Source organism: Agelaius tricolor, unplaced genomic scaffold (assembly GCF_023055355.1).
Source record: "Agelaius tricolor isolate 1412-34295 unplaced genomic scaffold, bAgeTri1.0.p SCAF_23, whole genome shotgun sequence".
NCBI lineage: Eukaryota > Metazoa > Chordata > Aves > Passeriformes > Icteridae > Agelaius > Agelaius tricolor.
In genome coordinates, this window is record NW_027269283.1 from 1,865,426 (window position 1) to 1,890,172 (window position 24,747).

The window sequence follows — 24,747 nt, forward strand, 5'->3', positions numbered from 1 at the left end:
GTCCCTCTCCCCAGGAGTCAGGATCTCCAGCATCCTTAGCAGAAGTGGAAGTACCAGACCTGCACGTCCTGCTCACCCTGAGCTTGTACCTCCCCTCATCTGAGCAGCCCTGGACAAGCAGAGCAGGGCTGCTCAACTTCCACTGGCAGGAACTGTCCAGTCCTGCCCAGCACCAGCTCTGGAACTCACCTGAGCGGGTTTTGGGCAGGCTGGGGGCGTACTGGATGTAATCAGGTGTTGCTATGGGCCCAATTTTTTCTCTGACTGCAAAAAAAAAGAAGAGATTTTCATTGTAGGGATGAGGAGAAGCCACACATCCTTTCCATGACAGAAGGACAGAAGGTTAAAGACACAAAGCCCAGCTCCTGGGACACCTGGCAGGGCAGTGCCTGGGGCTGCTGCACCTGAGCCTCCACACAGTGGGAGGGGACAAGAAGACCTGCAATGCCAACAGAGCCAAAAGCACACCTCCCCAACACTGAGAGTACTCATTTCTTCAGTCCCTCCATCTTCCAGAGACCTCCCTAACAGTTACAACCAACACCATGATCATTTTGACAGAGCAAGGATTGATTCAAATTCACTCTTGGGTTCCTCCAGAGAAGAAGCTGCCATGGGTCTGTTTGGTGTATTCAATGCTGCAGTTTGCAGTGAAACAGCTCCTTGAGAGCAGAGCACAAACACCCAGAGCATCACCCTAAAGCAACCCCATAATCCTCTCAGGATGGCCCAGTCTGCCAGGGAAAGCCCTGCTGCAAACAAAAGCCTGCTGAGCACCCCAGGTCCTCACAGGGCTGCCAGCTCCCACGAGGCAGAGATGGCATCACATGAGCAGCCAAAGGCTGGAAGAACTAATTTTAGTCTTTGTCAGCCTGCTGTGTAATCAAGAGGCACCTTGTGGCACTTGTCCACACTGCATTCCCCAGACACAGGCAAGCACCCAAGCCTTTAACCCCTCCAGCACCTGTCCTCCCCCTCCCTGCTCCCCAGTATTTGCCTGTTGCTACCTTGTTTTTTGAGCTCATCTGTGAGGTTCTTGCTGAACTCGTAGCCCTCTCTCAGGGTCACAAAGCAGTAGAGGCACTCTCCCTTCAGGGGGTGGGGGTGGCTGACCACGGCAGCCTCGGCCACCGCCGGGTGCTCCACCAGGGCTGACTCCACCTCCGCCGTGCTCAGCAAGTGGCCTGCAAACAAGGGGGGGACAAAGCTTTACAGACCTGCAAACAAGGGGGGGACAAAGCTTTACAGACCTGCAAACAAGGGGGGGGACAAAGCTTTACAGACCTGCAAACAAGGGGGAGACAAAGCTTTACAGACCTGCAAACAAGGCGGGGACAAAGCTTTACAGACCTGCAGCAAGAGGCCTGAGGCTGTAAAAGGCCCTAAACTACAGATCTGAGAGCATCAGTTTGATGTGCTTGGGAAAGGCCAACAGTGACACTCATTTCCACAGTGCTCTGGAAGCTGCCAGGTGTCACCCACCTGCAGAGACCACCTCCCTTGGCTGTTCCCCCTCCCACCTTTAGGCTTCTTTCTGGAACAGATCATCAACAGTTCACAGTGATGCCTTTCCAAGGCACAGGCTGAGGAGGAGCTGGATTTGCCAAGAGGAGACCTGCCCACATGGTCAGCTGGAGGTGCAGAGCAAGAGGTTGGATCTGCAGAGTCCAGGCTCCAGCCCAGTGCTGTGGGGAGGGGCAGTGACACTCCACATCCTGGGGCAGGGGCACAACTCAGTCCTGCACACCTCTGCTCCTGTACCTGTGCTCTGACCTTCCACCCCAGCACTGCTGCCACAGAAAGCTACAGCAAAGTGGTCAACTCCCAGAATGAGATCAGTTGGCGGAGAATCAGGCACTGCTGGTCAGGTGAAAGGATCTAATTTGACCCAGGGACAAGTAAAGCAGCACCTCAGAGCCAGCAGGACATCCATCCCTGGAGGATACAGGTTCCAGGAAAGGAGGGAGGGAGCTATAAACAGATTACATGGAAAATGATGGGCTGAGAAGCAGCTGAATCTCAAAGACTCAGTTGAGAGAGGTGGGAGAATCTTCAGAGCTCTGAGCAGCCTGATCCAGCTTTGAAGTGAGCCCTCCATGGAGCAGCAGGTTGGATTAGCAACCCCATGGTCCTGCCCAAACTCTGTGATTCCCTGTGGCCCTAAATCCTTCAGCAAGGTGTCCTGGCTGGTTACAGAAGGTTCCTTCCTTCCAAGGCTTTGTCTCCAGAGAAAATGGTGCAGGAAGTTACCAAGTCTCAGGCTTGTGTGTCCCTTAAATAACCCTGACCCAGAAACTGGATCCACCTTGAGGACAAGGTGCTGAGCAGAATCACAGGTGCAGAACCATCCCCATAAAGAAGGTGGCTTTTGAAATGGATGCAGAAGTGTCACAAAGCACATTGGTCCCCACTGAAGACAAAACTCTTTCTTACCAGAAACATTCAACATGTCATCAATTCGCCCTGTGATCCAGTAATAACCATCTTTATCTCTTCTGCAACCTAAAAATAGCCAGAAATGAGTGTGAGGCAGCAGTGCCAGCTCTCAGAGCAACTGATAAGGGACTCTGAGGGCAGGACAGGGCAAGATTCCCACTGCTGTCCCCAGGCCCCTGTGACCACAGCAGCCTGCAGCCCCTTACCATCTCCTGTCACGTAGTACCCAGGGAACTTCTGGAAGTAAATGGTTTCAAACTGCTGGTGCTTTCCGTAGAGCGTGCGCATGATCCCTGGCCAGGGCTGCTTAAACACCTGGGGTGAGACACACACAGCTGGGCAGTGGCAGCCAAAGCAACAACCCAGGCTTGCACCACGGGGAGAGAGATGTCAGGCAGCCATCAACAGCACTCAGACACTTGCTGGCAGTGCTGATCCACTGGGAAAGTCCCACCAGCTTTGGCCAGGGGGAAGGAGCTTGGCTGAGCTGTTGTTCCCATCCTCCTGCCTTGCCCACATGTGTATTTAGTGATCAGCTGCAAAAGCTCCCATAGTTATGGCCTTGGAGGGAGTTCCCACCACCCAAGGGTGTGGGGACCAGAGTTAGTGGAGGCAGAATCACAAATTTTTTAAGGTTGGAAAAGTCCAACCATCACCAACATTCACCATGTCCTCAAGTTCCACTTCCACACATTTTTTGAACACTTCCAGGGATGGTGACTCTACCCCTTCCCTGGGCCAAAAGATGTGGGTATTCTACCAGGAATGTCCCAGAGCTCACAGGGAATGGACAAAGGAGGGTGGGGAAGATCAGCCCTTCCTTACCAGGTAACCTTCTGCTTCTCCTTCCAGCTCTTCCCCCGAATCGCTCAGGATGGCAGGGACCACACCAAAAAAGGGGAATGTCTGCCATGAGGACCAGGGAGAAAGGAGAGATGGAGATGAATCCCTGCATTAGACCCGCATTAACCAGAGGGAGTGGGAGGCAGGGCAAGGGCAGCTTTGGAGAGCTGTGGTACATGGGGCCTGGGATTTTGGGTGGTGGTCACCTCCCCCATAGGAACCACTGTCCCCCAGCCCCTGGCAGGCTGCAACCACCCAGCCATGGCACAGCCATGGCACAGCCAGGGCCCTGCTGAGGCTCCTGGGGAGGAGAACACAAGTACTCACGGCAGAGCCTGGCTTCATGGGGGTGGCAGCAGGAAGGGGTGTCAGCATGTGGCCTCCCTGCAAAGAGAGACAAAACCCAGTGAGGTTGGGCCATGCCAGCCCATCCCACAGCTGTGCCATCAGCTCTAGGAACAGCACATCCCAGGCAGGGCTACTCAAGAGAGGTGTGGGCCCTGGGAAGGATATGGCAGTGGATGGGGAATCTGGGCACAGATTTAGAGCCGATGGAGAGAGAGAGAGAGGAAAGAGAGCAGTGGCCAGAGCAGAGTCAGGAAGAGACCTTTGAGATAGGAAGGTTTCTCCTTTTGGAGCCTGCCTGAGCTGCAGGATAGGAAGAGAAGGAGCACATTAGGAGTTTCCTGGGCAGACCAAACAAACAGACCCCACAGACCCCACTATGGGAATGCTGCAAGGAGGCCCTGCAGGGAGCACAAGGGACAGAGAGGTGCCAGGGACACCCAGCAAGGACTCACCGTCTCTGTCTGCCAGAAGGTGTCCACAATGGGGCACCTCTCCTCTCCCACCACACGGTAGTACCACAGCCAGGCCTCGGGGTTGATGGGCTCACCCACGGTCCCCAGCACCTTCAGGGACTTCCTGCTGTGCCTGCAGAGAGGAGGGGGCTGGCAGGGGCTCAGCAGGTTATGGAGCTGTGAGCCTGCTACACAGCAGAGCCTGGAGGAACCCCTGGGCTACCCAAAATGCACCTTCCAGGTACAGGTCAGAGATTTCTCAGCAATGTTCCACAGGGGAGGAGAGGAGACCTGGGTCATTTTGGCATCTCCCAGTCAAGCCTGCTGTGCAAAGCCAACATCCTCCTTCCCCTGGGACTGGCACTCACTTTTTGACGGGCTCCTCGCCGTACTTCATCAGCAGGCGGATGGCCGTGGGTGCTGTGTAGAACTTGGTCACCTTGTACTTGTCAATGATGCTCCACATCCTGCCAACATCTGGGTAGGTGGGGACGCCTTCAAACTGAGCAGGAGACAGAGCAGTGACACAGCTGTTCCTCACTGCTCCCCACCTGCAGCACCTGCTCAAGCAGGAGGAGCCAAACAGCAGCTGGACCCAGCATGTGCTTATAGGGGTACACAGTGAAACCGGCCCGGGTCCAGAATCCCTCACTGGGCAGATGGCATCCCCCCTCAGCCTAGCAGATGTCCCCTGACACCCCCTTGCAGCACAGGCACTTGGGTGGCCACCACAGTGACACAGTCCCACCAGCCCAACTGACCCTGCCCTCGTGGCAAAGGGCAAGAGATCCAAACACTGTGACAGAATCACAACCCAAAGTACCAAGAACCCCCAAAAGGCCTCCCCCAACATAACAGTGATTTTCCTGCTTGCATTTCCCTGGGGATTCTTGGGCACAGGTCTCTGGCTCCCTGATCTGTTACACTGCCAAGAGAGATACAGGCACAGGAGTTAAACAACAAGTTGTGAAATCAGCGTCAGCAGGGAAAACATCACTCCCTGATTGAATTTTTGCATTAAGTCAGAGCAGCCCTGACTTCATTGGTACACAAGGCTTGTACTTTTATGGGAAAGAAACAGGGGAGCAGTTTGACACAGTTTGAAAAACTACAGAAATGTTTGTAGAAAAAGCCCCACACAAACTACTCCCCTGAGAAGTCATCATGCCCTCCCTGGAGAGCACCACCCTTCCTCACAGAGCCCTGCACAGAGCAATGCAGGGGTGCAGCTCAGCACCACCAGCTCCCTTTTCCTGGAGTGGCAGCCCCCAGGGGCACAGGGCACTCACCAGCACGCTGGTGGCCCCGTTGGCCAGGGGGCCGTAGGTGAGGTAGGAATGGCCCGTTATCCACCCGATGTCAGCCGTGCACCAGTACACATCCTCAGGCTGGTAATCAAACACGTACTTGAAGGAGGTGGCAGCAAAAATCATGTACCCACCCACGGTGTGCAGCACACCCTGCAAGGAGAAGGCACAGAAAAGTCAGGGTGAGTGAGCTCCCACCATCACCCTCACACTGCCAGGCCCAGCTGAGCATCGCTGACTCCAACAGCAGCTGAGCAGGAATGACCAGCACAGCCCTTTTCTGAGACCTCCGTGTCTCCTCCTTGTGCTGGGGCCTCCCAGCTCCCCCCACACCAGTTCCCCCAGCTGAGGGGTCCCCAGGGCTCAGCCTGAGCCGTGCAGGGAGCTGGGAGCACACCTTGGGTTTTCCAGTGGAGCCACTCGTGTAGAGGATGAAGAGCTCGTCCTCGGCGTCACACCACTCGGGCTCACACTCCGTGCTGGCACCACCCACCAGCTCATGCCACCACGTGTCCATGGCTGGGTTCCAGGGTGTCTGAGGAAAGCACAAGATTGGGAACAGGCTTGTCCAAAAACAAGAGAGGGGGGATCAGGAGCACAGCCCAAACCTTGCCCCCATCACAGGCCATGGAGGGGGATGTTCACAACACAGCCTGCTGCAAACCATGCACCAGAGCTGCAGCTCCCACTCCCAAAGCTCCTTTTCACAGCCCACTGCCACAAGGGAAACCTTCAAATACAGTCTGGCTGCAAGGCCGTGTCTGAAGCAGTGTCCAGACCACAGGTGATGGTGATGAACCCCCGTGGGTGGCAGCAGCAGCCAGGAGAGGCTGGCAGCAGCTGCTCTGGGCTGTTCCCACTGCCAGGCTCCTCCTGCCCTGTGGGGCTGCCCTGAGCTGCAGCCCTACAGCCAAGCAGCAAGCACAGCCACCTGTCCCACAGCCACCTGTCCCACAGGCCTTGTGGGGACCCTGATGGCAGCATGGACCGAGTTGAACAGCAGCACTGTGGGCTCACACTGCTTGGCCCTGCAGGCCCCCAAAAACATCTGTTCTCTGGGTTTTTAGGTAATAGCTACCCAGCTAAGAAGTGACTGCACCAATGCAGAGCCATCCAGCACTGCTGACTGAAGATGCCAGAGCTGTGACAGAGCCACCAAACCTGTGGCTGATGGGCAGAGGTCACCCTGAGGGTTGTTCTGGCTCCCCACCTCTCCAGGGTGGTGACACAGCTCAGGGCAAGATTTAACTTCCCCTGACCTTCTCACCTTTCCTCAGAGAAGCCTGGGGGAAGCTGGGCAGGGAACAAGCCCCAGCCTCACCTCAGACCTGCACTTCTCACATCTCTGTGAGGGCAGGACCTGACCCAGAGCCCTGCACATTTCCTCCTCACAAAGCCAGGCTCACCACAGCTCCCTCAGCTGGGGTGCACAGAGAGCAGCCCCATGGTGACTCTCTGCAGCCCTAAAGATGTTCTTGAGACATCTGGAGGCACTGGGACCTCACAGCTCCCACACACATGGGCAGGGGAAACCAGCTGCTTGACAGTTTGGCACAACTGAGCACACTTGGAAAGCTTTCATGGACCCTCAGGCTCCTGGTTTTACCTGGCAAAGCAATTGCCACAATTCTGTGCCACCAGCAAGCTCCCAGCAAGGCACCAGGTAAACCAGCCCAAGGCTATCCAGCAGTTTTCTCTTGCATCCCTCCTTGAAGGATCCCTGATTTAGCACCCAGACCCCAGGGAGGAGGTCAGAGCATGGCACTGTGAGTCTCTGCCTGCCTGCTCTGGGGGTCACAGCTCCTTGGATGAGGCAGGAGATCAGATGCTGGCTCTGGAGATGCAGGTTTGCTGCAGGTGCCCCCTGCCAGGCTCCTCATGAAGGGAAGATCATTGTGAGAGCTGCTTTTGAAAGGCAGACAGACAAAGCCTGGCCTGGATGCTGACATCCCAGTGGCTCTGCACTCCCAGGGGTCACCCATGTGGGTGTTTCTGAGGCACTGCTGGCACTGCACTCACGCCCAGGGCCTGGGCAGCTCTGCCAAGCTGGGTGGGCTCTGTCACTGCCATGCAGCTGCTGGCACCACGGTTAGGAGGGCACGTGTGGCTGGGCAGCCAGAGCAGTTAAGGGAGGTGGGGAGCTGCATGGGAAGCAGAAGGGAGGTGCCAAAAAGAGGAAGGCAGTGCTGTGTGTAAATACCTTGGGATGGAGTCTCTGTGAGCTTTCAGTCTTTTTTTCCTGTTAAAAATCCACAAAGAGGGTGTGAAATCTGGGAAGGGGGGGATCCATACCGGGCTTTGCAGGCAGGGAGCTGGAAGCCCACAGGCCTGGATGCTGGAAAGGCTGGAAAATCACCACCTGGCAGGCTGGAAAATGCTCGGGTCCAGGGCCAGGCCAGGAGATGCCCTCTGAGCAGAAGCCTGCCCATTTCCATCACCTTCCCAGGGTACCAGCTGCCCCCAGGGCAGGTCCCCAAGGCCACCCCCTGCACATGGCTGGCTGGGAACAGAGGCACAGAGCCAGCACACAGCCCACAGACCATCCAATAGCCTCACACAAGCCAATGGAACTGTAAAAATGCACCCACGAGGGAAAGAATCCTTAATAAAGTATGGAAACAAGGGGAGTAAAGAGAGCCAAAGGGTAAGAGACATCCTGCAGCCTCCCCCAGAACATTCTGCACAAAAACCTCACCTCACCTACTGGAACCAGCACAGGGACAGGCTGCCCTGCAATCACCCTGCCAGGGAAACCTCACACAGAAAGGCTGATCTGCTCCAGTTTTCCCATTCATTGCATCTACCCTGCTCTCACAAGAGAAAGGGCAGAGCAGGCCAAGGAACATGGCCAGGCTGTCAAACAGAGAGCAACACCCCAATGAAATGAACACAGCTGAACGAGGGAAAATAACTCAAAGGTAGAGAATCTGATGGACTTCTTGTTCCAGGGATGTGCACAGACCACTCCTCCTGAAAGCAGAGTCTAAAGCTCAAATACTCCCCAAACACAACCCATTTCTGAGCCAGCAGCAGCCTGGGGATAACTCAGTGCAAATAATCACCCAACACAGAGGGACAGAAGACAACGTGGCAAGATCTGGAGCTGTGGGGTGGCTGAAAGTAACCTCTGGAGCAGGTAAGGGCTGGGCACAGCAGGGCTGCTCAGCAGTCTCAGCAAGCAGCCACAGCCCCAGGACACCTCCTCCTTCCACCCCTGTCTCACCACATGCCTCTGGCCCACATCCTTTCATCTCTAGCTGCAAATGAAAGCCCCAGCCTGAGAGCTGACAGAGTCCCTGTGGCAGCTGCACAGCCCCTGCACTGCTCTCAGCAGAGGATTGCTGCCCTGAGCTCACACCATGAGCACAAATCTCCTGGGTGTCCTCTCCTGCTGCCACTGTGACAGCTGCAGTGCAGCACAGCATTGGGCTCTGCACACAAGGGGAGAGAGACAAAGGGTGAGGAAGGAAAAACCTTGTACTGGGCAGAGGAAAATGGCCATCTTGTCCCTAGTGGCTTTGGAAGATGTACCCAGGGGTCCTGTGGGCTGGCAGCTTGTGAAGGAGTTAAAGGAAGCAGCAGGGAGAAGATCTTGGTAAGGAAAAGGAACCATTTTTCAACCACTCACACAGCAACGTCAGCAAGGAGGGGTGAAAACAGGAACAGGAGTGTCCAGGGAATCACTGAGGTGGAGGTGACTTTGCACTGATCAATTTGCTGGTCTCTGGCCTGTGGTAATAAAACCCCCCTCTCATGCCACCAGGAACACACCTGCACTTCCTGGCACAGCCTTTTCAGAGGAGGAGACTTGCTGCAGGTCCCGTCCACTGCTACCTCTTCCCTGCCCAGGTGCTTCACCACAATGCACTTTTTCAGAGAGGATCCCCTGCAAAAAGAAGGAGCTGTCACACTGGCTGCTCAGGGGCTGAGCCAGCCCTTCCTGGGATTCACAGGCAGCACTGGAGGCAGGGCAGGGGCCTGGAGCTCCTTTTGTCGGGCTGGAGCATTTGCTGCCATGCAAACTCCAGGTACTCCATGAATTTCCAATGACACCAGCCACAGGAACAGCTCAGACAGCAAAAACAGTCTGAGCTTACTGGGGATTTATCAGGTGTGACTCCTGGGGGTCCCACAAGTCTCTCTCTGAGGACACTGCTGTGGAGATTCCTTACAAATCCCAAATTTGCCTGCCTGTGACCAGGAACAAGCCCTCCCACCAAGAGATGTTAGTGGCTGCTCCAGCTCCTAGGCATGACTGACTGCCTCAGAGGGAGGAAAAGCTTCCAAAGCCTGATTATACCTCAAGGAAAGTGTAGGTGTTTGCCCCCTTCTGAGGGAAAAGACAGCCTACAGAACACTGACAGAATGATCTTATTTCCCTTCAACCCTGTTCAGGGTATCAACACGGTCTCCCATCAGTTAACTCCCAGCTTCAGGATCACTTCTGTCCTCCCAGGTACCTATTTTACAGACATAAAGACCTATGTTTTCTTAAAGAGTTTGAATTTGTAATGTGCAGACTATCTGCCCTGAATTTCCATGTTTGATCTAACACACAAACCCACGTTCAGTCTCACACAAGCTACACAGATGCTGTGTCTGTAAGCTTGGCAAAGTCATTTCAGCAGGATTATTTCCCTTTCTGTAACATCTGATGACTGTTTGTGTCAGACCTGCTGCAGAGTCTGCCCACCTTTGACAACTCCCACTTGTGCAGGAGCAGATTCTGGCAGCAATGCCCTTTTCTAGAAGGGAATCCAAACTTACTTGTCTATACATTTCCGGATGGCTTCGTCTGCAATCTGCTTCAAGTTGACCAGTTTGTCCCCTCGATAAAAAGCATCTGCAAAACGGTGAGGAAAATGTCAGAAGGATTTCCCAGCCAAGGCAGCCTGAGGCAGCTGGAGCAACAAGCAGTTTCAGGAGGGCAGAGTTTCAGACTCATGCACTGGAGTGAGGGGAAGCAGACAAACAGCTGATGGGAAAGCTCTCCTAATGCACCCTTTTATTAGCCCAGAGAAACAGATGCCAAAAGACACGGTGGAATTCCTTCCCTGGGAGAGGTCCCAGTTTGACCTGGCAAATCTCTTGGGAATATTCTGTGGGAAATAATCCAATGCATCCAGAATACAGACTGCAGTTTAGTGGGTCCTTTTCATCCATGGGAATTAATAAAAACACTGTTCCTTGCACTTTTGGAAAAAACAGCTGGGGATATGCAGTGGCTTACATGCAACTACTGCCACACTCTTGATCCTTTGCTTTACAAGGCCGGGAGCTGCAGCAGAAATGTCCTTAAAACTGGGAAGGGTGGGAATTCTTACATTAGGCCTCCCTCATGATACATCTTGCAAACATCTGGCTGATTTTCAGGAGAAACATGGATGAGAAGTGTTTGGAAACATTCTATTAGCAGCTGGTGACATCCAGCTTTACAGGACAAACTGAGGGGCTGCTCAGAGGCTTCACCACGTGTGTGGAGTGGGAAGCAGCATTTGGGCACAGCTACAGCACTGCACCCGCTTTGGGAGGCTCAGCTGAGGCACTGGCTTTCTCTCTTCCACTTCCAGGCTTTTAAAATAAAGATCTTTCAGGCAGGTAACAGGAAGAGAGTTGCTCAGACATGTGTTTTACCTGCTGTGATGAGGAGAGAGCAACCGCAGTCCAGGATCCGCTCGCAAAGGGAGTCAGCAGAGAAACCTGCAAACTGCCAGAGAGCACACAGCAGAGTCAGCAAGGACACACAGAAAGCCAGCCCACAGCCCTCAGCTCCTGTGCTGTTCACCCAAGGCAAATGATTCACCACAGGCACTGATGGAGAGAGCTAAAGGAGCTCATTGCACAGTTAATGCAGGCAAACAGCAGCATGTTAATTGAGCTTCCATCCATCTCATGGTCAGCACTCATCTTTCCAGCTCCTCTCCCGAACCAAGAGCTGCTCCCCTCAGAGCTCAGCACCAAGGGCAGCACAAAGAGCTTGTTCCTACCACAACAGAGTGCAGAGCTCCAATCCTGGCACAGGCAAGCATGGCTACAACCAGCTCCAGGATCATTGGCAGGTAGATGGAAACTCGGTCTCCTTTCTTCACCCCTATGGAGGGAAAGTGAACATGGAATTTCTCAAAATGAACACATTATATGGCAAAAGAACAGGATATAGAAATAAATCATTTTAATTCCACATTTATATGCACACAATAAAGCTTCAGCTGCAATTAGAACTGAAGCAGCCATGGGTTTTGCCTTTCAAGCACTCTCAGGATCTCTGCTGCTCACAGTGACCCCCAGATGTGTCACAAAGTCTCTTTTCCCAGCCCGGTGGTGGAAGAAGGAGTCAGAGCTCTTCAGTTCTCATTCTCAAGGTTGTTTATTGCGTCTTATCTATAAAATTCTTTCCCCTGTCCAGCCGAGGTCTGCTCAGCAAGACAGTCCAAAGCACTCTGCCCATCTCAGAGGCAGTGTTATCTTGTTAAACTAAAAACTACCTGTACAATATTTACAATTACTTTCCAATACCTATCACCTATGTTAGACAGTGAGCTTCTACTCTAAACTAATCTAAAAGTGCCAACATCACAGCAGAAGATGGAGGCCAAGAAGAAGAAGGAGAAAGGCTGGACACACCCAGATTCTTCCATCTTGCCTCCTGAACCTTCATTCTAAAAACCTCAAAAATCTATTTTTCACCTTGTGATAAATTCACTATTACTCTACCTAAACTTTCATGGCTTGTAATTCTTCATACAAGATTGGTAATTATTTTTTCCAAGGGCTAAATCAAAGGCACAGGGGTCTTGGGCTCCGTGCCAAGGTTTCTGAGCTCCCTGACAGGATCTCAAGTCCTCTAGGGCAGCCAGAGGAATTTCTTGGGTTCTGACAAAGCACTATGGCTCTTGAAAGATGATGACTAACAGTCCATGTTCTCATCTACCTCCCTGAAGGGAACAGGAAAGTAACCAGAGCCCACTGCTTGTTGGAAAACCCCAGAGCATCATTAAACACTGATTTCTTCCTTGTACAGCTGATATGACCGGCACTGATCAGTTTTCACAGACAGAGCCAGGAATGAATCTGTGCATTGCAGAACAAATTGATGAGAATTACCCAACAGATTGGCAAGCACACAAGCAGTGACCCCAATCCCCAAAGCCTTGGCCAAATGCCTCCCCAGCATCCAGTGCTCTGCTAGCCCAGCTGTGTACCTTGGCTGCGGAGGACGTTGGCAAACTGGCACACTTTGTGCAGCAGCTCACGGTAGGTGATCTTCGTGGAATCCCCAGGTTCATTCCCTTCCCTGGAAAAGCAAGACAATCTTTGTTACTGTGCAGCAGTTCAAGGTAAGAGTGACACTGAAAACTGCTCTGGCCAATAGATATGTCCTCACCTGCCCTTCTGAGCACAGAGTAACCAAACTCCAGAAATCCAGTTCTGAACTAAAGTTCTCTAATAGTAGGAAAATCAAGTCCAAAGTGCCCAGCCCTGTGTAGATCACTACTGAAAGCAACTGAATGTGTGAAATGGAAATACTGGCACTTTCAGAGAGGCAAGAAGAATCCAAAGCTCAGCAAAGAACCAAAGCTAAGAGTGCACAGGCTCAGGAGCACTCTGGGATTTATGGCATGGCTCCCTCTCTCCTGGGTGCTCATGCCTGCAGATATCTCAGTATGAAACACAGCCCAACGTGCAGCAACAGCCAGCCCCCAAATACCTGACATCTGATGGGCTGTGATGGGATGCCAAGGCCTGTCTTGTTTTCCAAGGTCATATATAAATACACCCATGGGTGTTTGTCCAGTGTCATGCCTGCTCTGCCTTATTCTCCCTGTGCTCCTCTCTGAACCAAATCCAAGCTCCTGCAGCCCAGGAGAGCCAAGGGACAGGAATGTCACATCCCCAGGGAAATGACTTGCTACTGAAGTAAAACCCCACTTGACTCAACACTTCAGCCATGCAAATCAGGTGGCACTCCCAAAGTATCAGGAGATTCATAAAGATTTTGACATGACTTCACAGTGGAGAAACAGCAGTCTCCTACACTCTGGAAGGACACAGACACTTTTGCAGGTCTCTCCAAGGCAGCCAGCACAGAAACTCCAGTGATACACAGATGAACAAGGGTATCACATCACTCTCAGCTGCCAGTGCTTCTGGAAAGGTGTCCCCTTAGTGTGTGCAGCCAAATGAAAAGCACCAGTGGTGCTGGGGAGAGGCCAGGAAGCACTTCCATCACATGTGCTCCCTCAGGATTGCAGCCAGGCTCTGCCTAGCTCTGAAACAGAAACTTCACCACTTCAAGATTTCAAACAGAGCACTCCAAAACTAAGTATGGAATTCTAGCAAAAACCAACCACTTCTCCCAGCAACACAAGCAGTGGGAAGGCTTCTGGGATGCAGAAATGCATACAGCAACACCCTAATTTCCCAAGTAGTGCTGTAAATAATGTCATTCACACCAGTGACCACATGCTCCAATGGCAGACATGGCTCTGGTGAAGAAACCACAAGAGCTGGGAGAGTCCCTCTGGTACAAGCTCTGCTCCTGCCCCATGTAGAACAGGGGATCCAAAATCGGTGGCTACACCTGAATCATCATTTGTGGCTCTGCTGCTTACATACTTGCCTTATCCCTCTTGATACCCAGCTACACCCCTGGCTTCCACAGTGCTCTGCATCAACTGGGACCATGGACACCTGCACTGACACAGGACAGGGAATCTTTTCACCTCTGGCTGCTGGAAGGGTGATTCCCTGCTTGATATTTTATGCAAGTTTGGCCCCTTCTAAGAGCAAAGGAGAGAGACACAAGAATACAAAGCTAGAGCAAAGTGTGGGAATGTGAACCAGTGTCCAAGGCAGGCAGCTCAGCCTTGACATCCCAGCATTTTCCTCTCTTTTTCCCATCACAGCCAGAAGCACCACTTTGAGCTAAATGACATGTGGAACTATTAGTCAAGGTCCTTACAGCAGGACTCTTAGCTAGGAAAGGGAAACCAGGCAATCAGTTTCCCTTTTTCATTCTGTTACTTGAGGTCAAAGATGCAAGAGCTGATTCCAGTGCTGGGCTGAGCAGCTGTAACTGATCTGGCTCACAGGAACAGCATCTGCTTCTGCTGTGTCTGGCTGCACACTGAGTGCCTTCCCTCACCATCCAGCTTTTCCTTTGTGCACCTACATCAAGGCTGGTGCTGTGCAAACCTGCTTGTGTCCAGATGTACAGGACCACTGTGTGCAGCTCTCCCCTCAGCCACGAGCCTTGCTATGGAAGAGCTCTTAAAAGGCAATTAGAATGCTTCCAAATGCAAGCTGTAGCATTCCCACTAATCCCTCACCTGAAGGTCACTGGGGTCTGCTGGGCACCACAGGCAGGCCCTGTGTAAGCCAGCCCCAGCTCAACAAACAGGGCAGGGAGGAAGGATGTCCCTTTGTCCGTGCTCTGGCCCAGCAAAGGGATCAAATCACAACCTTTACTCAGAGAGGAGCACATTAGGAGGAAAGGCTATCACAGGCTGCCCAGTGTGCTATTTGGGGGCTGGGCAGCCAAGGGGAGAGGCAGGCAGGTCAGCCAAGCTGGGGTTCTCAGGGGAGCTGCCCTGCACACGGTGCCCATGAGGGACACAGAGCTGCCCTGAGCCACCGGCATGAGGCACTGCTGGGACATTCCTGCTCTCCCTGCACAGGAGAGGCACATCTCAAACACGCCAGGTCCTCCTCCTTGGCAGGGTTTTGGAGGGACATTCAGGCCAAGGAATGTACCCAGACTCAGGATAAGGCCTCTTGCATAAGGCGCTGCAGGAAAAGCACAGAGCAGAGTCAAAGAGAAGTTAAAACTTTTGCAAGGATTTTCAGGGGTTTTTCAAAGTCCTTTCCACCCATTTGCGTGACTGCAAAGCAGCTCCTCTACCACCAGCAGGGCAAACCTCAGGCTTCAGATTTTAAGAAGACCTTTTGTTCAATGGGAAACAAATCATGTCCTTGTTTCTACAGGACAAGATGCCTCCTTTCAATGCATCTCCAGCCAAGGCCTCGAGCAGTCTCCCAAGAGCAGGCAATTGCTTTACATATCCATGTCTCTGAAAATAGTCTGGAGTGCCCACAGCTGTACTCAGTGGGCTACAGCAGCACTCAGACTGCTCAGGACTCTGCTCTGGCACAAAAGCCCAGTGAAAGATGGATTTTAGACAGGGCATTTAAAGAAATGCCCACTTGCATGCTATTGAGTACTCTCTGCATCAAAACCGAGCCTGTAAACTCATGGCATCCATCTTCTGCCAGCAGCAGCTTCCCAACAATGCCCTTCTGACATAAGCAAGAGCTGTCAGCCCTGAGTGCCCCACATGGGCTCCCCTGTCCAAATTGAACTGAAAAAGAAATAAAACTGCAAAAATAAACCTCACTCTTCTGAAAAAGTGCCACCTCCGCAGTTCTAACCCCACCAAATCCAACACTCCCCAAATACATATATTTTTTTTAAGATCTATTGGTGAAAATAGGTGGCAGCAGCGCTGCTGTGATTGTTCATGTGCAATCTGTGCTCTAACAGCAAGGCTTCTTCTGAAAGGAAAATCCAATTCTCAACTCCCCAACCATCCCAGACACATCATTAGATGAAATACATGGTGAAGCACAGTGAGTCTGACATTTTTTTCATCTTCAAACCAAGTCCTACATTTAGCAATTGTAATCCAAAATTTTGCAGCATCATCTGGCTCATGGCAGGAATGCATTTGAGATTTTTAGCACTTGAGAAGCCTGTGTTTTACATATTCCATGTTGTGTGAATTCTCAGCTGGAAAAAGACAAGTTTGGCCATATGGAATACATAAGGAAGAAATTCTTCCCTGTGAGGTGCTGAGGCCCTGGCACAGGGTGCCCAGAGCAGCTGTGGCTGCCCCTGGATCCCTGGAAGTGTCCCAGGCCAGGCTGGACAGGGCTTGGAGCACCCTGGGATGGTGGAAGGTGTCCCTGCCATGGCAGGGAGTAGAACTAGATGACCTCTAAGGTCCCTTCCAACCCAACCCATTGTGACTCTTAAGATCTCCACTGAACCAGCCACTGACTCAGTGAATGCAAGTTCTTCAACTAAACACACAGATGCACAACTGGAGCCCCTCTGAGGCAGATCTTCTCCTAGAAATTGTCATTTGTTAGAAAAGTTAAGTTTCCTGCAAAGAGGAGAATTTAGTACCTGCCTGCAGCCAATCCTTGTCAGGGCCAGATACCCCAAGGGCATCAGGCACCACCACCACTGCAGTGTGCAGGGTGGCAGTGCCCAGCCCTGCTCAAAACAGATCCCTGTCAACACATTACATGAAAGGCAGCCCAGGCTCTGCAGAGCTCTTACCTTCCTGCTCCCTTCTGCCAGCAGTTAAAACAAGGAGCTGCCCACTTTAGAGCAGATGCTGTGACACACACAATGCCCATGGCACAGACCCTGCCAGCATCTGAGCAGAGAACTGCATGGACAAGCCACACAGGCAGGGGAGGAAGAAAACACCAGGTGGGAAAGCTGAACACTTGTCACCTCTGTGGCACTGCCACACTTACAGGGGGCTCACAGACTGCCTGCTCAGCTGGGAGTTTGACCTTGGAGCTGCAGAGCCACAGAGCTGTTTCACCTGATGCCCAGGTAGTAAATCAAGGTTAAGCTTCCCTGTTAGAGCCACCATGCAGGTGAGCAAGTGATTTACTGCTGTACATACACAGTGTAGCAGGCAAGGTGGTCTGGAGGAGCAGGCCATCATTTCTGCAGAGCCCCTTTAGCTCCAGCACTGAGCCTGTGGAGCAGTCAGGGATGCAGAGCAGCAGCATGGGAGAGGGACACTGTGCCCAGATGCTCTCCTGGATATTTGCACCAAAGCAGGCTAAGAAGTTATTGTGCTCTGCCAAGCACCACAGCTGACTCCAGGACTTTGCAAAGCATGGTCTGCTTCACCCACCCATCACCCAACCAAGTGAGCTGAGCCCATCTCAGCTGCAGGGTGACAAACACAAGTGAGGCACAGGAACTCAATGGCCATGGGGAGACACACTTCCCAGAGCAAACAGACCCAAACAGACCAAGCAAAGCTGACCTGGAAATGAATCACCAACACTGTCTGGTTCTTCTCTTTCACCACATTTCTAAAGAAAAGTTATTTGCATTACTTGTTTGAGTAACAGATGATTACAACTCCCTAGGCAAAGCTGCCCCAGCATTGGCACAGAGCAGCAGGAAGCACAGGCTGCATCAGTGGCAATTACAGTTTTCAAGGGAATTGAGGATCATTATTGTGCTTTACAAGGGCGACAACACCATGGAGAAGGTGAGGTACAGGAGAAAAAGAGGAAATGAAGCCAAGCAAGTGAAGTGTTCAAAGTTTTCAAGATCTGCCAGACCATCTGCAGATCTGTACAGTCAAAAACAGAAAATCACCAACCAAACCAATCTAAGGACAAAGCCAAACCCTTCCTGATCCCTGGAAGTGCTCCCACTGAGGACCAAAGTGGCTGCAGATCATTTAAGTTTCTCCTCTAAGCTCCTGTGAACACACCACTCACTCCCTTTTTGCAAATGACAATGGCTTTAAACTGAAAGAGAATAGGTTTAGATGGGATATTAGGAAGAAATTCTTCCCTGTGAGGATGGGAGCCTGGCACAGGGTGCCCAGAGAAGCTGGGGCTGCTCCATCCCTGGGAGTGTCCATGGCCAGGCTGGACAGGGTTTGGAGCACCCTGGGATAGTGGAAGGTGTCCCTGCCATGGCAGGGGTGGGACTGGATGGGCTTTAAAGTCTCTTTCAGCCCAAACCATCCTGTGATTGAGTAAAAGCAGTAACCCAAAGTTACCAAGTACAGGTGGGGGGCACCTGAAAGATAAATTTTCAGAGCACAGCAAACCATCTCAAACCTACCAGCTCTCATTTTCTGACTGGCACAGATGTGATGGCAGCCCACAAAACAATTTTTCATAATGCAGGACAAAGGTTCTGCATTTTACCAACTGGAAAGCACCCTTAAGAAAACACTGATTCCCAGTTTGGAAAAGGTGTTGTAAAAGGGAAAGAAGCCTTTATCAGATGATGCCATGTCACAGGAACAATTTACACAGTGGGGAACCACAGAGGGACTCAATGATCTCAAAGGTTTTCTCCAGTGTAGTTAATTGTGTGATTCTGTGACTCCAGCAGAGCAGAGGTGGGGACTGTGGGAATGTCTGCCCTAGAACATCTCTGTTGCTATCTAAACTAAAACATGCTCAGAGCCCAAAATCCCTTCTAAACATGGAACCAAATGCATCATGAGAGATCTCCAGCTCCTGCCTCACCAGCAGCCTGTCCCCAGAGCAGGGTACAGGGCAAAGGAAGGAATTTTCCTGCTGTGGTGACAGCTCTTCACGTGCAAGGTCACCAGGGGCGGCCAGGAGGGCTCTTGGGCTTCCTGATCCGTTCCACATCCAGAATTAGAGCAGCCAAAATGCCAGGCAGAGCTGGGCCAGCCAGGTTCCTGCCATGTGGGGAATGTGCTCACGTGTGAGCCGCATGGGCAGCGAGAGCCCCCGGCGTGCTCGGCCACCGTGGTGTCAGCTGCTCACACACCTCCTGCCATGGCTGCTCCTAGGACAGCCCCAAAAACTGCTGCCTGAAAAGGGCCTGCCTGGACACATCTTGGTTTCTCAGGAACAACAACAGCAGGCAAAACTGAAAAATAAATAGGATTTCTCCCTATGCCACAGCCTTGCTTATGTCATTTGAGAGAGGAATGGCACTTGAGTAAGGACAGCCTTTAAAATCTGTTTTTGAGAAAATAGATTACATTGAAACGTGAAGTTTGAGGAGAGCAGCTGTGCAAGATAATCAGAAAAAGACACCCTTTCACCAGGAAAAAATTATGGTATTTGCATGGATTGTTCAATATGGAAATGCTCTTAACTGCACAAACAGATGGGTCTGCAGCAGGTCTGCAAAAAAACCTCCATGAGAACATTTCATAATAATGGGACAGACTGCCCAGCCCTGCCCATGCTTAACGTCACCATCTCCCATTGCAGTAATGCAGAATTCCCAAAGGAGTGCTGGGAAGCCTGAGGTTTCTTGAGCAGCAAGTCTACCAGCAAGTTCAACCCCACCATCACCACGCTTAAATCCTCTTGCATCACAACACGGATCAAGAAAGAAGAAGTTGCGTAATGACAGAGCTCAGCTTGGGAGGGGCTGGTGAAAAGGTTTTCCCAGTGTGTCCAGAAATATTTGGCAGCACTGAGAGAACATTGTTGAGAAAACCTGGGGACAGAAAGCCCAGAGAAAAGCAGAATCTTACCAGTTTAATGCCACCACTTCCTGAATCCACACAATTGACTCTGACCACTGCATTAGAACCATCCATCAGTTTTCCCCTCCAGTGTCCCTCATACACTTAGGCAGGGCCTAACAAAGCTCTGCTCTCAAATCCATCTCTGAGCCAAACCATCCCAACCTAAAGCTGATCATGTATCTGGCATGAATGGGCTCCTATTGCTGTTAAGAAACTCAAACCAGCTCTGTCAAAGCAGGAGCCCTGTGCTCTGCAGGGAACAATGTTCTGTGTTCAGCCCCAAGCCCATTCCCTGCAGCCCAACTGACTCTGAAACAGGCACTATTATTTTACAGAACAGCCAAAATGGAGCTTATTTCCACAGGGATACTGGTTCACCATTTGCTCTTTGATCAAGGAATCAATCCTTTACTCACCTTTAAAAACAGCTATATGGACACACAGCCTACAAAGCAAACACCCAACACACTGCATAGTTGTTACTGTCCCATAGGAAAACCACATCCATCTTGCTGTCCTTCCTTCTCATTAAATACATTCCCAGCTGCTCTTTGTATCTGCAGCCTTTCAGAAGCTGAACAAATACCAGATGCATCTAAAGAAATAATATTTATCTTGTGCAGCTCAACCACTGTTCACTCGGCCATGCCCTGAGTGATCCTACACCACAGAGCCCAGCTGGAGGTGGACACTGCTCCAAAACCACTCTTTCTTTATCAACCTGACAAAATTCCCTCCAGTTATCCCACTCATGCCCAGCTATGCCCTAAAATCTACTTCAAGCCCCTTTCTTTAGGCAGTGGGATGCTCAGACATCTCTAAAGGAATCAACACCTCCCAGTGCTGCTGGTTCATCAGCCAACATGGGCAAGTGAACTCAGTGCCATGGGATTTGTAGACTCTGCTCACACCTGAGAGCCAGAACACTCCAGGGAAGAGTTTTGGGGAACACAGGATCAACAGCAGCCAGGAAATCCCTCTTCAAGAGAAATGTACTCTCACCCTGACTCATTTGACAAGATAAGTCATTTTACAAGTCATATAGACCACATGTAAATACCCTGGTGACGGTGTCAGCAGCCCCTCTGTGCTGATGGGCTCAGCAAGCAGAATTTGCTCTCTGTGGCTTCATAATTTTCCTACTTGCTTGATACTGAGTAACCACCAAGTCGAGAGAAAAAGCATTAATTCTTACTTTTTGAAGTACTTTAAAACACAAGAAAACAACTAGTGGAGAAAAACAACAACTTTTTGCCTATTTTATTTAGGGGAGAGGTTTTTTCAAGCAAATTTTAATTACTTTTTAAAAAAACAAAATAATCATATAGCGTTGCAACAGAGATCATGTGCAAGACTGACCCAGCACATCAGAGTTTGGCTGCCCTCAGCCAGCACTTGTAACCCCATCAACCAAAACCACTGAATGCTGCAGAAGAATAGCGAGTTTGACATGAGAGGAAACATTTTAGATGTTTACCATCAGTCGAGTTTTCAAAGGAGCATGGACTATTTTTACCAGTCCAGTGGGAGTAAGGCTTATATTCAGTACAAAACAGTTGATTGCTTGTTTAAACAATTTACAGTTGGGCTGTTGAACAGACCCTGGATGCTTCTGTAAGTAAAATAATCAACAAGCTGCCTGCTGCTGGGAAATGCCCCATTTTGGGAAATAGATGCATCACTGGTGGGAACATTCTGCCAAATTTTGTAGGGCTTCTAGAAACACAGAAAGCCAGGCAAGGCAATTTCAATGGAGGTTCAAACAATATCCATGAAGGGCATGGGAGGAAATGAAGCTTTTCATCAGATTTTTGGTGGACATTTCAATTTCATGCATCATAAACCTCCAGAGGTGGAGGCCAGGTGTCACCTGCTGGAATGTCGTTTAGGGAACATCTCTTAGAAGATGGTCAGTGGCAACAGGAATGGAAAACATGTTTCACTATCACTGAATGAATCATAAAATGAATGGTCTGGGTTGGAAGAGACCTTAAAGACAACCTGGCTCCATGGGCATGGACATCTTCCACTAGACCAGGTTGCTACAAGCTCTGGCCAATCTGGCCTTGACCCCAGGAATGGGACAGCCACAGTTTCTTTGGGCACTATCAGGTAGCCAGGAGTGACAAAGCAAACAGGAAGGCCCTCAACTTCCTTGAGGGATTCCCCTGAAGAAGGGAGGTGACATCTATGAAAATGTATTAATGGCAAACTGCCAGGGTTCACAACTTCCTACCACACCTCATTTCAACATTTCCAAGTTATGTGCAGAAATGCAAACAGAGAACTGAAACCCTGCTCCAAAAGGGGGGAGGTGAGAGCTCTTGTGAAACCACTGCCTATCAACACTTCAGCCCAGGAGCTCTGGGCACAGCACGTGCAGCAGCCCACCAAAAAATGCCATGCTTTGAAGGAGCACCCACTCACACCTCTTTTGGCAAAGCCTGAGCATTTTGTCCCCTACTTGGAGCAAGTCTCACCCACGTGTAGCTGGAGTCCTTGTCCACTGCTGCTCCATTCAGGGTGCCAAGGGAGAACACACAAGCCATTCACACAGCTAAAATAATCAGGTTTTCTAGTCCAATGAGCAAACTGAAGGCTCTGATCTTCCGTGTCCTGAATCCATACAGAAGTTCACCATCCTCTCTGTCCATGAACTCCATTTATCCACCACAAGTTTCAAATCTCCAGCCAATATTTGTAATATGCCATCGCTGCACAACCACAGTGCCCCTCCCTAAAGCAACCAAGTATTTTTAAAACACATCCAGTTGTTTGTAATAGCTGCCAGCAGAACAAGACTAAAGTTTCACAGACATGAGAAAATCCAGGTGCCATTGTCTGTGCACACCCACCCCTCATACTGCCCCAGGTAGTTATTGTAACAACCACACCCCAGAACCATGCAGAAAGGCAGCATTGCACAGGGTATAAACCAACATTTTCAGCTAGGGCTCTATATTCAGCACAAATTATTAAATCCCTCATGCTGAATCTAGAGAGCTGCCAGAGCAGTGAGGAGGATGAGGAAAAAGTACTAAGTAAGAACATAAAAACTGTCACTGGTGTCATTTACACAGCAGCACTACACTTGTGCTCACAGCAGCTCAGCCAAGAGCCTCTCAGACTGAACTAAAGGAACATGCTGGGTCAGAACCATGGCTGATGTTTGACCTCCAGGTGCAACAGCAGCACGAGATGCTGTTTCTGGAGCACATCAGCCTGGCCACCACCAGCAATTCTGTTCCAACATTGCCCTTGGCAGTCCTGCTGCTGACCCTGAAAAGTGTCCAGTGAAAGTGAGGAAGCAAAGGGCAAGGCTGAAGCAGCTCCACAAAAACACTGTTCTTACAGGCACACTTAAATTCCTTTCCTGAACAATTTTTTGTGGGAAATGCCCCCAAGGTGGTGTGAAAAGAGCCATCTCTGCACGCTCAGTGCCACCGGCCTCGTGCTCCAGCAGTCTGCCAGCAGCTCCCCCACCTCTCCCAGTGACCCTGTCCCACTGCACCCCCAGGGATACAAGGCAGATTTACTGGTTCCCAGGACCCTCTGCATTGCCCTCTCTGGGCTAAGGGGGACTGGCAACCTCCCAGCCCTTGGCACTGCAGCCTTTTGTAAATACCACCAGTATACCCTGGCCAGCAACTCTGCAATTCCACATTCAAGTTCCTGCCCCCATCTGGGGCACATGCCATCTAATCCTGGGCACTTACTGACATCCCACTTGTTTATCTGGTCCAATACTTCCTGGATAATCCCTTGGATTTATATGGATGGATGCTGTATCCCTGCCAGAAGCAGCTACCAAAGGTTTCTGAGCAAAAGGCTGGAAAGAAACAGATCCAACAAAACTCAAATGAAAGCTGCTCCCTTGATTCAAGGCAGCTGAGCTGCTCTCCCAGGCAGGACAGGTTAAATACCCCCTGTCCTCACAGCTTTGCCATGGAGCAAGCACCCAAGTGCTACCTGAGTGCCTTCCCTCTTAACAGATTTGATTTAAGAGAGAAGAAAAATCCCACTCTGTCTCCAGGAGCAGGATTATTTGTTATTTGAGCTCAGTAAAAACTGCTTCCAGAGAAAATCTTCAAAAATGTGGAATGCCCTCCCATGGAGGGGTCCAGGGGTGCTTCTGAATGGGCAAAACCACAGGAGACCACAGGCACTGGGTAATCAAGTGTCACCAACCTTTAATATCTGTCCCTTTCCTTCCTTGCACTGCAGAGCAGAACAGTGTGAGGCTGAGAGCATTTGCCAGCTCCCTGCTCCTGCCCTGCCTGGCATCCTGGGATGGAAGAGGCTCTGCAAAGCAGGAATGGGGCTTGAGATCTCCAAAACATCAAACTTATCACCCTTCCCTGCATCTCCCTGCAAACCAGCAAGTGTACCTGACAGGGATGAGTCAAGCTCTGCTTTTAAGTCAGTCCTTGCAATGGAAAAACAACTTCCAGTGACTCTGAGCATGCCAAGTGCCTGAGCACCACGGTGCTCAATCTGCTGACTCACAGCATCCAGGAAAGCACACCCCACATGTGCCTGAAGGAGGCAGTTTGCTGTTCTCAGATATTTATCTCATCCCTTTGGCACAACCACTCACCTGGGAACTACCTTGGAGATTTCACCAGTAATGAGCAGAACGGAGGATGCAGCACATGAGTACAACAGAAACACCTGGGACAGAAGGACCTCAAGATATGACAGGGCAAAATGGGTCACAGGAAACACACACAAAGCCCTTGGTTACAAGTTTTAGATCACAATCCCTGTGTTTTCCTGCCCCTCAGGCCAAAGTGACAACCTCAAACCCTTAAGCAGCATCACCATGCTGCCCTGGAGCAGCATCATCTTTGTATCTCATCTGCACCCTAGAGCAGGGAATTCAGAGCAGTTATATGAAATCAGTTAATTTTAAACCCATCATGACCTTGCTCCAAATAGCCACAGCCAAAGTTAGAGACTCCATCCACCTATGGAGAAAGGTAAGGGAGCTACACCTGGGGAGAAGCTGGGAGTCCCTCCTGTCCCAGCCTGTACTTCATAAATGAGTGTCCAAAGACAGTGGCTGCTTGCACT

The 24,747-nt window shown here is 51.0% G+C and overlaps 1 protein-coding gene across 1 annotated transcript in view; it reads right to left on the bottom strand.

Annotated features, from left to right (window-relative positions):
* Positions 1–24,747, bottom strand: part of ACSS2 (acyl-CoA synthetase short chain family member 2) — a 31,856-nt gene that overhangs the window by 2,064 nt on the left and 5,045 nt on the right. Inside the window, exons 3-17 of the mRNA XM_071447043.1 lie at positions 12,589–12,680; positions 11,374–11,477; positions 11,021–11,093; positions 10,154–10,229; positions 9,158–9,272; positions 5,784–5,921; positions 5,369–5,539; positions 4,448–4,581; positions 4,080–4,212; positions 3,607–3,663; positions 3,262–3,342; positions 2,643–2,751; positions 2,434–2,502; positions 1,008–1,184; positions 190–264 (exon numbers count right to left, since the gene is read on the bottom strand). Coding sequence (XP_071303144.1) covers positions 190–264; positions 1,008–1,184; positions 2,434–2,502; positions 2,643–2,751; positions 3,262–3,342; positions 3,607–3,663; positions 4,080–4,212; positions 4,448–4,581; positions 5,369–5,539; positions 5,784–5,921; positions 9,158–9,272; positions 10,154–10,229; positions 11,021–11,093; positions 11,374–11,477; positions 12,589–12,680 — 1,604 coding nt within the window. The remainder of the gene's footprint in view (positions 1–189; positions 265–1,007; positions 1,185–2,433; positions 2,503–2,642; positions 2,752–3,261; positions 3,343–3,606; positions 3,664–4,079; positions 4,213–4,447; positions 4,582–5,368; positions 5,540–5,783; positions 5,922–9,157; positions 9,273–10,153; positions 10,230–11,020; positions 11,094–11,373; positions 11,478–12,588; positions 12,681–24,747) is intronic.